At 34.1% G+C, this 17,093-nt stretch overlaps 1 protein-coding gene across 1 annotated transcript in view; it reads left to right on the top strand.

Annotated features, from left to right (window-relative positions):
• LOC139152020 (tubulin-specific chaperone D-like) overlaps nucleotides 1–16,801 on the top strand; it is a 77,812-nt gene extending 61,011 nt beyond the window's left edge. Inside the window, exons 33-35 of the mRNA XM_070725105.1 lie at nucleotides 5,692–5,770; nucleotides 14,710–14,779; nucleotides 15,517–16,801. Of these exons, the coding sequence (XP_070581206.1) occupies nucleotides 5,692–5,770; nucleotides 14,710–14,779; nucleotides 15,517–15,542 (175 nt within the window). The 3' untranslated portion in view covers nucleotides 15,543–16,801. The remainder of the gene's footprint in view (nucleotides 1–5,691; nucleotides 5,771–14,709; nucleotides 14,780–15,516) is intronic.
• The last annotated feature ends 292 nt before the right edge of the window (nucleotides 16,802–17,093 follow it).

The raw sequence follows: 17,093 nt of genomic DNA, 5'->3' as shown, positions 1-17,093 counted from the left end.
CACCTTGTGTGATTGACAACTCATTAGATAAGAAGATCTCAATGCACACCTACTTGAGAAAAACCTTCTGTCACAGTAATTCTTTCAAAGTGCCGAGGCAAATTCTTTCCCAATCCATAAAATATCTTCAAGGGGCATTATGGGTATGCTTGTCATCATACCAACAAAAAAAAGTGTAAAGAAATGTCAAAATGTTTAGTTTTCGTGAATCTGTTGATTGTGGCACAGTCCCTGCACACACTGATTTTTGGCCACTCTTCAGCTCAGTCTTGAGCGTCATGATTTCCATGTACAAAGTTGGTGCACATTGCCTTATCACAGTAGAGTACTCGATAAGTTGCATCACTACACAGATCTTTGACTCAAAGCAAAGCAAGACATTTGTGTGCACAGATGACTTCTTTGGAAGTTTGTGAAGGTGTGGAGACTTACATGCAGAGGTGCAATTTCAGCAAGTATCTTGGAAACTGTTATCCCATTGGTTGGCTGAATCTTATTGAATTATACACAATAGACTCCCTAAGTTGCTGTGAATAGTGACAATCGACCAATCAGATATATCCTTCTGAGCCAGCTGCATGTCAGCAGAATATCTTGAGGGAAAAAAGTTATGTCAACTCTGACAACATATTCATTAATCATACATTTATAGAAGTGAAATTATCTAGTCATCAGACCACAGTGATATTTTGATTTAGAATTCAACACTGGACCTTGCGTTAGACAATTGAATAATAATTTGTAACTTTTACCAGTGACTTCATCCTCAAACAAACATCCAGTTATGTTAGCAGGTACAGTATGTGAAATCCTACCTGAGAGAGTACAAAAAGTTTGAATGAATTAAGTTCTTCACTGATGGCTTCAGAGAGCACATCAACCACTGTGAATATAAAAATTTTGGTGAATTATACCCGTATGTGGTAATGGTTTCAATGGGGTTCAACCTTTTACAAGGTAGTGCAGTTTGCATGGTTTACATCTAGTCATATGCCGATATGACCATGGACATTCAAGTCATGTGGTACCATTGAATATATGAACATTTTAGTCAGATCAGAAAACATCTTTCCAATTGACAAGCTCTCAGTCACGCTCATATTCATTGCCTTTTTGTTGGAAGTGATGTCGCCATTCAGTGTCATCTGTAGAAATTGTGAGATGAAATTGGACTTCAAAATATCCAGCCACCCTTGAATGATATTTCATAGCCACTCTAAAGCCATTTACTGTTTCTTCTCCATGTTTACTTAAGATATTGCAATGGGAAAACTAATATCCATTTGGATCAATTAGCATGATTAAATTCCAATGACTACCAGAACCTCTTGACCCTGGACCAGCTGGAGTTCAGTGTAGCTTTATCAATTCCATCTTAAAAATTGGTGTAGAATTATGTTCACCTTTGACCCCTCACCTTTTACCTCATCCCCCATTAGCGGCACAATTGCACTGTATATCATCTGAGCTGTTTTTCAAAGGTTATTTTAGCATCAGTGAGGCACAGAATCAGAAAGAACAACCAATGTGCTTTAAGAACTTAAAGAGAGCATCATTTTTAATTCAATCAGGGGTGGGGGGGGGGGGGGGAACTACGGAATTGGGGAGTTTGAGGAATAAATAACTTTGAAGTAAAATTCATGAGAATACTTTCTAAACTGGTCATTCTTGCACTCTTTGCCCACTCATAGACCATTATCAGGGTTATTTTACTTTCGTTTATTGACGTACACAGTCACGATGTGGAAATTTGCCCGGAAGAACTGAGAAGTGGATTGATTAATAGTCAGGAAAAGATCAAACCACTTGAAGCATTTTTCCATATTTATCAGTGTTCCCAATACATTTGCAAATTCCAGTCAGAGACTGCCAGTACTGGGATACTATCAATCAGGGAAGATGTCAGCAATCAAAGTGATGGATTGTTTGTGTATCTTGTATGTAATAGCATAACGTGCAAGTACTTGTATTTAGTGCTTTTGTAACCACATGCACACTCTATAACCATTTTGCTTAGACCCGTAAGACTGGAGTCGTACATGTATATGGTCTATTTTGAGTTCATGCATTTAAAATTATGGTGATATTCTTTTAAAGCTACATGTATATTCATTAAACATTTCCATCTACTCCAAACCACCTTTGTATGAGGAAGGATTCACCAATTTAAATGATCCTTGCCAACTTTGTACGTATACAGACGTACAGATAGAACATAGTACAATTTCTGAAGATGATCAACTCATTGCTCTGTGTGAAAATTGATAAACAAAATCTCACAATAGTTCAAGCTGCTAGTCTTATGCTATGCAATTTCTAATCAAATACATTGGTGAACTAGTTTGTACAGTTTATAGATGGTAAACATTTTATAGTTACGAAAGAAAAAAAAATTAAATGCCTAAGTGTTTCAATCTGAATTGTAAGAATTTGTGACTTGTTTTCTTGTCAATCAAGTGCATCTTTCTGTTGGTAGTTTTGACTTTGCTAATTGTGGAAATTCTCATAGATTGTGCACAGCATTTGTGTATTGCAGTAAATACAGTGAAAAGGCAAAAGCTATCACTTTTCAGCAGATTCACCGTCTATTACTCAAACCCTCTGAATGTTGATCCACACAAATCTCTTGCAAATGATATACATGTAGTTCTCACATATACAGTAGTTCTAATAATCATTCAATGATAGAGTTGTTATCATGCGTTTAATTTAATCATTAAATCTGACATTTTGTGTGTCAGTAACTGGTCATTCAAAAGCAATTTGCACCCATATCTATAGACCCTCGTTTTTCTCGAGGGTCTATACTCATAAAAATAGAAACTGTACAGAATTATCGATATGTTTTGTGCCAAAAAATATGCAGGGATGAAAATCCAAGGAGAAACACCACATTTATTTCTAAATATAGCAGTTTAATCATGATATTTATACAGCCCCTCAATAAAGGATAACTGAAAACCCATGAAATTGTATAGCAGGGGATACTGCTAAATGACATGGTAAGCTGATTAGAAAAGTCAAAAGACCAGATTTTGTTCTATTTTTGTACGGATTCATGTTTATAGATTCAGGACAAAGCCAGTCTTTCAACACTCTTCTTTCAACTGAATCCCTCAAAAGATCAGGTGATCATTCATATGGTGACTGGAATTCCGATATAGCAAGGTTACATCATATACAGTGTTTTTGCCAAGGTTTTTTGAACAAGGGAGCTGAATGAGTAGCATTTACCAATCTTCTCAAATGGTTGCAGTGATGTACTGAACCACTGCAAAATGACAGGGATATGTGGTCATATTTACCTGCATACTTACTTTGATAAAAACACCGCTTAGATTTTTTACTTTACTCTTTTTTCATTGATATGCAGGTTATCCAAGTATGTAATGGAACAGTTTTGATTTTTTGTGAATATAAACTTCAAAATGTTAAAAATAGTTTGACAGGCATCAGGGAAGCACAAAGTCTTCCAGCCATAGATTTTCCTGTCAGAACTTCATCTCCCTGTGCGGTAATAAACATCAAATAAAAACCAGATAATCAATATTAATAATTAGCCATCATGTAAAACTCTTTATCAAGGGGGCATTTTCCATTTTGATCAAATCTCTTCAGGGCTTAATATTGCAATGAGTACTTGCCATGATTCAATGTGATCACACATAAGAAATTGGGTATTCTAATAGCTTACGTTGAGTTACCTGTTCTGTGCTATCAACTGTCTAAGTAATGTGGCAAAGCAATTTGAAGAAGCCCCTAAGGTTTGGATAAATCAAGTTTAGTCCCTGTCAGCAGCTTGGTGGTGTAGTTTACATGCCAGCCTGGAGGTTATGTAAATACTGGTTACTTGTACATGCATGTCTTCGGTCTTGTGGAGAATCAATCTATTGCTAATGAAATTGACCAAGTCCAAATTGATTTGTTCCATGTTGCGTCTGTTTCAACAATTTGCCTAATTCAGTAACAATTTTACATGGAGGCAAGTTTAGTTGATAATTCTTGAATATATCCATTTTGATGACTTTAAAATTGTCTGTTCACAGCTGACTGGCCAGTGCTTCGGGCAGCTCAGACTCTATTAAAATGCCTTTTGATTCAGCCACAGTTCACAATAGGTTAATCTTTGTGCTTATACAGATGTGTCTCTTCTGAGCACGTCAAGACTCTAATTTCAGGATATTTTTAGCCGAAAAATGCCTCTAAGTTTTATAGTGGTAATGTAAATCAAACCGTAAAGCTTTAATTTTTGCCCAGGCTTGTACGCTTCAACTCTGACTCATGTACGACGTGTAATGTCAGTGTTTATTTGCAGTTGTTACTTTAGAGACATTCTTGCTGAAGTAAACTCATAGGGGTTTTAAGTTGGGATACTGTATCTAGTATTGTATGATACGCCTCTGGAATCACTTAACATTTTCATAGTGTACATTTCAGAGAACACTCCCCTCATTAAAAATCTGACATTATAATCATAGTTCACCACTCAAATTTGTTTTTCAAGTTCAAGAGATTACACACAAGAGAATTGCTAAAAAACTTGGTTGATATTTAAAATCAGTGTATACAATCAAGGAGACGGGGAACAAGTAATGCACGGTACAAAGATAAGCCGATATAATCTAATGAAGGATCTCAGAAAATTGTGTAATGAATGACGGGTAATCATGACAACTTTACCAAGAGATAGTGTTATTTCCATTTTAATAGCCATTTCTGTCATTATTGTCAAGGGAGTCATCAAAACGTATTATAGTCCCTTGCTGGCATGATGTCTATTATCCATTATCTGTTTACAAAAACTATTGATGTCATCTTCATCTTGTTGTTGCTTGTCATGTCTCTTTTATTAGAGATGATAAGATGAAAACAGATGTTTATCAGTTAGTTCACATCTTTGCCATCATGGAATGTCATCCGATGGCTTGTTTGCCGAAAACAAGTACAACGATGGGAAATTAAACACCGTATTCCATTAAGAACAGTGATTGCTGTTACTGAATTCTTGTCTTATTAAAACTTCCAAGATGATATAAAACTTTAATTACAGGTGTTTGGTTTTCTGAAGGCAAATTAAAAAGATGATGCATACATTTGACAAACTTCTCCAAGTAAGAATGTCAAATCAAAATTATGTATCCATCAACAAAACTATTTAAGTTTGACAAAAACTTCATAAACTGATGAACTACCCTTTTGGTATTATTTGAGATTCCTGATTTTGACACCATTTACAAACAAATACCTTTTCTACTACTATTTATCAGACTATGCCACACTGTTTTACTTCAGAATATCTCACAAATGAACACATATACTAGACGGCATGCACTCATATCTTAATCATAGCAAATACTCATGTTTAGTATCCAACAAAACATAGATTCAACATTCATTATCAAATGCATATGCCTTCCAAATACCTTAAATGTTATACATGCATACCCAATGATTGAACTGCTCCCTCTATTTATAATGAAGTTACTGTTCGAAGAATTGACTTTTTTTAACATCAGTTGATAAAAGGTCCCCAGACATACTGTATTAGTACTGTATTGAATGAGATGCCATATGACAGCAATACTTCTGAAACATACAGGTACAACATAAAATTTTATATTCTGTTTGATTCCTTTATTAATTGACCTGTTTTTTTTAAAAAAATATTCCCATTTTGCTCATGTACCCTAGGGATGAAGCAGTGAAGGATATCAGACCAATTCGCAACAACCTGTGTGACCTTATGGGAATTTCAAGACCAGTCATAAAGGTAAAGACTTTACTATGTCAACTTAGTGCCTCCATAAAGCACATAGCCCCTGTAACTGATATGACAAACCCAAAGACCAGCTGATGCAACCGTATAATGTTGTATATTTATGATTGTGTATAGTGTTTTGTGTGTGGCATTAAAGTTTGTGGCTTGATCAGTACATTTCTGAGGTAGTATCTGTGCATATATAATTTCATTTGGAATAGTTTTTATCAATGCTCGATAACTTTTCAATTTAGGAATCCAACAACTATTGCCATGGTAATGGATCACATGCACGGATATCAGATAATGTACTTGACTCTTAAAAGCCTAATGAAAAGATTGCACTCCAATTAGCAGGAAAATGTTGACCTTCCACATCAGATAAAAACTGAATTCATATTTTTAGCTACTATAGACTATAGTCTATAGAAGCTATTGGGATGGGTATCCGTCCGGCGTCCGTCGTCAGTCTGTATGTATGTATGTATGTATGTATGTATGTATGTATGTATGTATGTCCGTTTGTGAGGCGTCCGTCCACTCAAATATCTTGAGAACCGCAGTACTTACTGATTTGATATTTGTTGTGTAGATGAAAAATACGATTTTGAGAAACTATTTTTTTAATTTTTTGATATTGTTGAAAATAGGCAAATTAATGCCAAAAAAAGGTGTTTTTGGTAAAAATCTTCTTCTTCATAACCGCTGGTCAGACAGCTTTGTTATTTGGTATACAGGTCCCTAGGGGTAACCCAACTTAGACTTGTTCAAATTGTGATGAAATATGTAAATCTGTATTTTTAAGGAATTTTTTTGTCATTTTGGTCAAAATTTGACTTACATTGTATGTAATTCTTGTACTGTATAAACCCTATCAATTCACCCAGAAAAAAATAATTAATATGATTTTAAATAATTGAATTAATTAGGAAATCATCAAAGCCAAAATAATTTTAGTGTAGAATTATCAGAAAGTTCAACTTTTTTGACAGTTCATAGTGAAATGCTTACCATCTTGGAGGATTAAAACATGTAAAGGCAACTTTCCTGAATCCCAACTTTGACATATTCTGAACCGTAATTTATTGTGCCCTGTATGTATCTAAAAGAAATTGCTCAATATAGTCAATAGAGATAGAGATAGAGATAGAGAAAGTTCTAATTTCCATTTATGGTTGACTTGGTAAGGATAAAATAAAATTACTTTTTGAGGAAAAAAATAGAGTGGTCAATTAAAAGAGTGGTCAAAGTGATAGGGTTTTTATGGTAAAGCTGGGCTGTATAAAGATTCCTCATGTGCTATTTATAGCAATTATGCAATCTGTGTAAACAGTGCAATGAAAGTGTAACATGATTCCTTATAATGCTTTTGATGACCTTGAACTTCTTAAGTTTCAAACCTTTGTCTCTTCAGTGTGCTTTCTCTGAGTATGTACAGTCTCAACTTATTAAACAGAACTCACAATGTTAATCAAAGATATCCACCTTCTTCATCAATACATGTGTCACAAAAGGTTATTCTCTACATAACTCAACAGAGCTCTGTCAACTGTTGAGTTGCTTGTTCTTTCAAAACGCTGGTCAGACAGCTTTAATATTTAGTTTACTTGTCCGTAGGATGACCTTAGTGAGATAATTTCATACAGTAAGGAAATACTTAATTTGTATCCATGTCTATAGTAGCTTCAGGGACTTTGGCCCTATTTTTGAAAAGTTGAGGTTGAAAACTCACATTCACTGAAGCATTGTGTAAGGAAGATAGAGAGGTAGTCTAGAAGTTCAATTTAAATAAAATGTGAAAAGCTCTTTACTGAAAGGATGATATTCAAAACCACTCTATGCACAATGTTGAGCAAGGCTAAACACAACAATAAGAATCATGATCCTCTTTCAAATCTGCAACATTTTGTCAGCTTGTCAAAACAGAACTGAAATATTGCCTGTCGGGTTCCCGTAAAATGTTTTCCAATTTTATGAGTGTTCACAAAGGAATATTGTCGTCATCTATGACGTCACTTATATGTCATGACAATATTTTTTTATAAAACAGACAAAGTTCTACAGACCTTTTATGGCTAGATTACAAAGTTATGATTTCATCCATTGTAAACCAGTTTTTTTCTACACAATATCAGCACAGATTTTATTGTATCTTTTGACTACCGGTATATTGCATCATCTTGACTGAAATATTAAGTTTTAAGAACAAAATACAACCAAACTCTTACTAATAGATCTCTTTATACATGGCTATATACTGGTAGATTCAATCCTGAGATCCAGTACACTGCTTGCATCAGTACCTACTTTGAGCTGCCTGCTTGACACCTTGTACTCAGTACTTGTAGGTGTCAAGTGTGTAATATCCACACAGAGCCTGCCACACAAGATAAGAGAAGTACATGTATGTTCATGTTTAGAGTCATGGTAATTGTACAGCTCACAGTCAAAAAAGGGATTTGAATCTCATCAAGTGTGAAAAAATGCTCTCTATACGCTATTAGTTAGCAGTGATGGAGAGTAAATGTTGATTTCTATGGAAATGGCTCTCTAACATAGGATGCAGTTACATATTAAACACCATATTTGTGAAAAAGTATATTCTTCAGATCAAAATCTTTTCACACTATTGTTCTCTATCACAGCAGAGCATGTGAAACATAGTACAGTTGCAGTGTGTTAGTGTGTAGAACATAAAACTATATCGATTTCATAGTGCATAGAACCCAACTTAACAACTTTGATTTCATAACAAATATACTATTTATAATAGATAGTGGAAAAAAGATGACGCTTGATAATGTATGATGTAAACATTCATGATTGAATACTGCAAGAGATTTATAGTAGTGACTAGATCAGAGAAACACTGCACTAAGGACATGATCTACCATTACTCCAAGCTATGTTGATTCAATCTGTGTCACAAGAATTGATCATGGAACTGGTGACACTAAAAGATTTTCATCTTTGTAATTTGTTTGAGCACAGTGTTGTTTCTATAAATATGGTCAAACACATGTACCAGGAAATGAGTGCAAAAGGGTTAAGAATTAAGGGGGCAAAGGTCTATCCTTGTAGACATGCTATACCAATACTTTTGATAAGTCTGCAAATCTTAAGTAACTGTATGCAACAATTTTTGTAGTCCACCTAAGTGTTCATGGAATATCAGTAATCTTGTTTGTCCATGGCTAACACAATTGCAAAGCTGTAATACTTGGAAGCACATATAGTTTTTGATGTACTTATGGTCTATCTCCCACAAGTTCCACGTGATGTGATAAGTAATCTATTCTATGTGCATCAATAGTTTCAATTTGCAAGTATCTTCCATTGTACATGTCACAAAAATAAAAATTAAAAAAATTGCACTTCTTGCAACTAAATATTACTGTTCTTTCATACTGTGTAAGAATTAGAAAACTGCCGTGAAATGAGCAAATAGAACGTCCCAAAATGCCAAATACAAAATAAAGGGTTGTATTTAAAGGCCTCTCAGGGGTTTTCAACTTGAACAAATCAATTAGTAAAATGTTAAAGATACAAGAGATACCTGCATGACATTTAAAAATCATTGCACTGCACTGGTTTTTTTGATGGCAACTACCGGTACATACCAGGATGTATGACAGCTCAGCTGTTCATCAACAACTTAAGATTGGAAGATGAGAAATAAAGCAGATAAGAAAGTAAATCAGCCGGGTTTTCTGTGATTGTAGATACAATCATGTGACTGGCCTACACATCCATTGCCTATACTCAGGTGTACAGTTCTTCCTGTCCATTAGATATTAATACGCCTGTTCTGTAATTATTAAGGGACTTTAAAGGTCAGACTATCCAGGTACAGAAATCCTCTCTGTTCAAAGGTCACTCACCATGGACTTCCTCATCCTATGACTATTAGTCTAAGAGTACAGTTGTATCAGCAGATTGGGTGAAATGAAGAAAATTGTGATTGTTGCAGATAGTTCCACCCACATGCAACTTAGTATTGTGAAATTTCCGTGCAGGGCTTTCTAAGTTGGTTAAACTCACTTGTGAAGAGAAAGAGATAATCATCGCAGCAAAAAAATCACAATTTGTTAAATTTCTGTTACATTAATGTATTTATGAAAACATACCTCATTTATCAATACAGCTACATGTATTGTCATACTGTCATTCTCAGATCAGAGAAACAATCTTTCACTAAGTAAGAGTTTTTCTAATGTTTCATAGGCAGCAGCTGAGCCGTGTATTGTATTGTTATAAGCAGCGAACATTAAAAAGGATTAAATGTTTCACCCCAGTACTGTTGGTGAACCCATTATTTTTTAACCATGGAAGTACACGTAGTCAAGCTATGCATCAGGAAGTATGCGTTGTCTAGCTGTGCATCAGGAAGTACACGTAGTCTAGCTTTACATCAGGAAAATGAAGGTCAAAGGTTAACCTTGCATTAAAAATCTCAAAATAAAAGTCATAAAAAATTATTTTAGGGGAAAGGGAAATCAGACAGAGGTAAAAAAAAGGGATTTTCTATTCAGTCACATCTAAGTCTTGTGCTAACACTAGAAATTCAACATTTATATCATATTTAGGGTCATGTTGAATATTTGCTCGGTCTCCTCATGAGCACACTACCACAGTGCAGTAGAATAATGAAATTTTGAAAGCGGTTGACAATATTTTAATGTGAAATGGCCACTTTCATAATTTGAATTATGTTCAGGCTGAAAATTTCAGATATAAACTTGTGAAAGTAAGAGAGATTATAGAAGACTAGATTTCTTCACACAATAAATTTATCTTTAGTTCTGAAGGGATATATTATGAAGAGATATTTTCTTCATCCATGTTGCCTCGTGGAGCATATATTGAGACAAGGCGTTACCATGGCATAGCAGTTTTGCATGATGGCTACCGGTCCATAAAGACTGTACTCACTCATTACATGAGTTATCACTTAATAACTACCCATATAGTCTCACTGAAATGTGATTTTATGAATGATGCATTTCAAGTGGACTCTAAGATGCTAGCTACTGTCTAAAATCTATTGGAAAATCTTGCATTAGTGAATTCCAGAGACCTCAGCAGGATGTTTACAATACAAAATTTCAATTCTTTGATGCAGTGCATTTTCTTCATAGTAGGATACATTCAGAAGAATTATTCCCAAGTGTGATTCAGACATACATCTGACATCACAACACATCCGTACAATTGCGCCTCCTGGCAAACTAAGATCTCTCTCTTAAGCAAAAATCCAAGATTTGTAGATTATTAGCATTCATCCATGACAAAATAAACTTCTTAAGAGTTTTTCCAGTAATATCACGTCATAATTTAGACTCCATGTCTGAAGATTTTATCAGGCGTTTAAATGCGTAATGCTGAAGAGATGTGACTAACAGCTGTTTGAAATGGCTTTACTCATTCATGTATGAAAGGATATAACTGAATCCTAATCAAGCAATATCAGAATTTGTCATCCACAGAAAGCAGATCAAACCCACTAATATGACCCCACAATATGTCTTGTTAAAACAAATGACCAACTAGAGTGGATAGTGATATAACTGTGCCAATATTTCATATATTTTCATCTTCCCAATTTTAACGTTTGACATCTTAATTCTTCTCAATTTCTGTGTTTTTAGTATTTGATTGATAATGGAAAGTCAACTTGTATGGCACAGAGCATGTGGAAGAATATGCTACGATCAGAATTTGTGAAATATGGTTGTTAAGATGTAATCAATTTTCGGTCACCAGAAACCAAATACTTACTGTTTGTAATAGAAACTGCATTTACTGTGATGAATTCAGTATTCAGTGTCATATAATATATTGCTTCCATCTCATTCTTGATGTTATGGAAGATAGCCATTTTATATCTATTCCAATGAAACATTATCTGATGGCTACTATAAACGCAAACACACACACACTCTGACTATTTCTGAAAATATCTGTGCTTCAGAAAACCTTGAGAATCAATATCCGAACACCTAATATCTTTGATTGATTTCAAATTTTTTTACCATTCAGTTAATATATTAAATTCAGTATTCTGATAAAATATGTTTTTTCATGTTCAGCTGTAAAGTTACTCTGATGTACCATTGCTGTCATCAACAAGATGAAAGTTACAAAGATTCATGTACAATAAATATTTAAAATAGAAAGTGTAGAAAAGGCTGTTGGTTTCATACCGGGATTCACTTCACTGTGGGACATGTTCTTAAATACTGCTTCGCAAGAAAACAGTTGGTTCAAGATGTTGCCTGTTATGGGATTAATGATAGCTTTGCCACATTGAGTGACACTTTTCAATCAGTGATTTACATAAACCGAAGTGGAAGAGACTTTTACAAGATTACATTAATATCACTCAGCCATATACAGCGTGCTAGCTAGCTTGAATTCATTGTATACATTCTGACATGATAACTTGATTACGTATACATGTAGAAGCATGCTTTGTTTCGTTCAGTTTTACTTTATACAGTCTATATTTTGAAAGTATGATAGCATAGTTTCTTTGACATAATCACCACATAATCTTTTCTGTTTTGTTAAATTGTCATTTTCTTTTTGTAACATTTTTTAACTTTCAATGCTGAGGGTCGATATTTGTCTTCACAGTTACATGTGAAAAGGACAAATTCATGCAAAAACATGAAAATTTCTGAGCAACAGAATTTAACATGTCCTGACCACATCTGATTTTAAGCAAAATCGCTCAGAAATTTGTTATTGTCCTGATTTACACCATTCTAAGGAGTCTATATAAAGCGGGGCACATGCAGGCTCTTTACTTTTTGAACACATCAAGACTCCCTAGCTCAGTGTACAAGAGGGCCAGTGATAAATTTTGATTGTAAGAACTGCAAATTTGCAAGAACTTTAGCAAACTTCAAAAACAGCGGTCAGTTTTCTATTGTATTTGCATTATCTAAGCATAACATGATCAAATATTGTTTTCCAACCAGTTCACCTGTTTTTAAAAATGTTTTAGTGACCTATATGAAATTAATCCCAAGAAAGATACTAGATGGACAAAAATGGGTTCTTTCAGGATGTTTGATAAACATACAAGTCAACGAAAAGTCACTCCATGCTTCATGTAGATAATTGCAGTCACACAACTCATCAATTATAATTAACAAAAGTAGCACAGGACTAGTAATGTGTAACACCACCTAGGGGATGTGTCCCATTTGAATTGTAAAAATACTTAATACCCGTTGAGAACAGCCCAGACATGCCTGTACAGAATTCTTAACCACAAACAAATGAATAGCATGTGTAATTCTCCAATCTAATTGCCCTTCATCAAAGTTTCATGCACTCTATATTTGTTAAGTTGATGGGAGACAGAATGCACGTCCTAATTACAAACAATTAGGGATTTGAATTGCTGCAATTTGAAAAACATCGCAAGTCGGTATGTGTCACGCAATAGCATATAGAATACAGGATTATCAAATGGAGTTGTCAATGCCGGCTGCTGCTCTTAGTCGCCTTGTGTCTCTTTTCCGTGTGATATTTTTCCAGTAATTACACAGTTAGATTCACCATGAATTCATGGAAAATATTGGTTGAATTACTGTGATTGTGAGAGATTATTCTTCAGTACAGCACTGGCGTACAACCTAGACTGAGATCAAATCAAGCAGATGGTTGCCATTCATCTTTTGAAAATTGAAATTAAACGATGTGCGTCATCTTCCATGCTTTCCAGTCCTAGTATCATCTATTCTACTTTTATTGACATATCGCTGTGATAAAATAGAAGTCATTTGTGTTCGGAATTCTATTCACTCCATTTTAGTAAAAATAAACACTCTACATGAATGTGTAATTGCAAATAAAAATTGCAACACTATTGTATTAGCAGTATTCCAACATTTGCCAACTCATTGAAAAAACTGTTCAACTCTTTAATAAAAAAACCAGCATGACATTTTAATGCAGAAGTTATGTATCAATTTTGTGTGTGTATGGTTGATTGCTTCAGTTATTGTATCCCACTTCACATTGAAGTAACAAAACCAGGTGTGCTGTCATATATTTCTTGAGTATATGCACTTTCTATGCATGTACAATGTATATATGTGTACGTACAGTATTTATGCATGTATGTATACCATATATATTTTTTCTGCCCACCATTTGTTGATACCAATTTTTGTTTCACATGTGACAGTAGATACCATAATAGATGATAAATTCTTCGCTAAGGTACCACTCATCCTTGAAAATGAAATCTTTCAACTTTTCTTGAGAAAACTTTAAACTGTTCTCTTTCTTAATTGCAACTATAAGTAAGCAGTTACTAAGCAATTTTTGAATTAAAAAAGAAAATGACCCCAAATTTACTAAGATTTAAGTCTAATTAGCCTTCAATCTCTGTGTTAACTTTTCAGGAAAAAATAATTTTCCGACTTTCACAAAACATTGATTTTTTTTCATAGTCACTGTGTTTGAATATTATAGCAAAGGCAATAGATGACGTTAGAGCTGTAAGCATTCAAGATTCTTGTCCTGAAGTGCATTCTGTCTTCAATCAATATTCACCATTCTATGAATCTCTCTGTACTTTGTATTATTTATATTTTCAGATATTATTCCAGTCCCGGTCAGCTTTGATGTTTCTGTCGCTCTTTAACCCTTTGAGAGCTGTATTTTGTCCAATCAAATTTTAGTGCAACATTTTACCAATTTTGATGAACTTTTCTGTAATCTTTTTATAGTTTTGGACCAAATGAATACAACATTTCATTAGCCATAGTTTTTTATCAAAATTTTAGCAAACATCTGACAAAAATTGACTGAGGTATATTTTATAAGGGTGACAAAAAATAGACTTTGGTGCTCAAAGGGTTAAATGGCAGTATATGTTAATCCTGTGAGTGTTCTTTAGACGTACATATATATTATTGTTACATCTTTTACAGGCCAGTGCAAAAGCCAAGGCTGCAGCTGAAAAGAAAGAAGATAATGAGGATGAAATGGGAAGCTACAAAGGTGAGAATAACCTGAGTCATGTTATATTGTACGTACAAACCCTGCTCACACAGACATACCATATTACTAGCAGATTCAAATCAGGACTTTGCAATTTGGTAAATATCACAAAAAGATGAAAATATCATTGAATAGTAAGTTAACACCCTCACTCCTACTCTGTGAAGGTCAATGTCATCTATTGAATCCAAAAATTCAGGATTTCTATAATATTGATCTGATGTATTCATCATAACAATAACTATGATTTGTCAGAAGTGTAACATCAAAGCAGCTTTTGATATTTAAATATGCATGTTTGGTTGATACTCAATGGGAACCTGGCAATTTAAAATAGTAGTACTGTACTGTGATCAAACAATGCCTGAGTTCATATTCTATGAGATGAGATAATTTAGAATTTCATTTACCTATATGTAAAGATTGGTCATATCATGATGTGTTTTGTGGCAATATTGCTTACGTCGAATATCGTGCAATACAAAATCGCAGGGTTTGGCTGCTGTCTGTGTGTCCCTATCAACATTGCTTTTTTGTCACCAATATAGAATAGGATTTAATCTCGTTGCTTTCTGAGGGAACTAATTTGCCGCCAGTCTGTAGTACAGAAATGGAAATGTCTTGTTCATATCACAGAAAATGTCTGGATAATATAATTTCATTATTTCTGCTCCAATAGCAGGGTAGTCAATTTCAAATCAGAGAATTGATGCAAGGCATTTTTATTTAATTTTCAGACTTGGTCACCCGACTCGGTTATTGATTCGCGGTGGGAAAGCAGTGTAAAGCAGTCACCATGTTTTGAATTCTGAAATTGTGTAATATTCTGTGTGATTTTTATCAGCAGTTTCCTTGATAATCAGAGTCTATGGAGAAATGGTATTCAATGGCCTACCCACCTGGAATACAGTTGTGCAATTAGAGGTTGATAAAAAATTGGTCCCTCTAATGTGCTAATCAGTGAGGCATGAAATTGACTGTAAAACGTCATTGGAAATTTATGACAGTGTGCGTATTTTAGGGGATGGAAATTGAATTAAAATTTACCTGCTAGCATTCATATTAAGTTCCCAATTCAAGTCTCCAATAATCAAATGATTGTGATGTAATAAAAAGGAAATTTAGGAAGACTGCTCAAGATTTTTTTAGTAGTTTTGTGACATTTATTTGCTACACATTTGTATTGAAATATTGCAAGAGTGAAACCAGAATTTGTTTTGTTTTCTCACAAACAAAAGTGGCGGGTCAAAGTTCACAGAATTCTAGCTGTTTCATGTAAAAGGCTTTGTGACAGTCATGAAACTGTTGTCACATGAAATGTTAATTTACTGCACTCTCCTTTAGGAAGTTAGAAAATGACGTACATTTATGAAGACGAAACTTAATATTATAGACTCAAATGATGACTGTTGAACCATCAGACTACTGAGAGACGTTAAAATTAAAAAGACATCACAAGTAATGTAATTAACAAACTGAATTATTCATCTGAAAAGAAATGTATGAATAGGTAAAAAAAAAACAATTTTATGAGGTTTTATTGGGGCAATTCTCGTCCAGAGATGTAATGGATCATGACTAATAAGTATTGTTATTGTTTGAATGTCATTCATTACACTTCCTTACAACCTTATCTCATGATCCAAATGATACTTCAACTTATCATTGCTTATCAAACTTTGTAAAATGTCATCTCTTGCAAAATAACATGTTCATTAATCAAACAATGGAACATGTTATTATTCCTTATATGTTAGATTGTACATACAAATTTTTTTTTATCAAATGAAATTAGCTATTAGCCAGACACAAGAATAAAGTTGATAGTATGGAATGTAAAGCCTTTGATATCTGATGATGTGTTGTCCAATTTACCACCACAATTGTCAATTTCAGTGTTTCTTGCACCCTAAATTATCACAAAATTCATACCATACGTGACAGAATTTTGAATCTGTCTGCTTATGACAGTGTCTGTAAAACATTTTGCAAGAATAAATAAAACTAGACATCTGCAAGGAAGTTTGATTGTATTTATTGTCTTGTAGAAGGCTGTACCCTAGCTTGAAATGAAAGCAGTCAATATTCAACTCACATCATCATAGTGTTGTAAAAAAAATCTGTGATTTGTCAGATGTTAAGTCTAGGGTACTGTGTTTGACCTGACACGAAATAGGTCATTCAAAGTTGCTGTGACAGTGCCTAAGTAATAATGCTACTACAAAACCCAAATGAGCATCAATTTCACAAATTAAGGAGATTTAGAAATCCAAGAGAAAATAATTGCAATATTATATTCAATCAGATGTACAGT

The sequence above is a fragment of the Ptychodera flava genome, chromosome 15, assembly GCF_041260155.1.
Source record: "Ptychodera flava strain L36383 chromosome 15, AS_Pfla_20210202, whole genome shotgun sequence".
Classification (NCBI taxonomy): Eukaryota; Metazoa; Hemichordata; class Enteropneusta; family Ptychoderidae; genus Ptychodera; species Ptychodera flava.
Note: the sequence above shows the minus strand (reverse complement) of the source record. Positions and strands in the feature narration are given on the sequence as shown.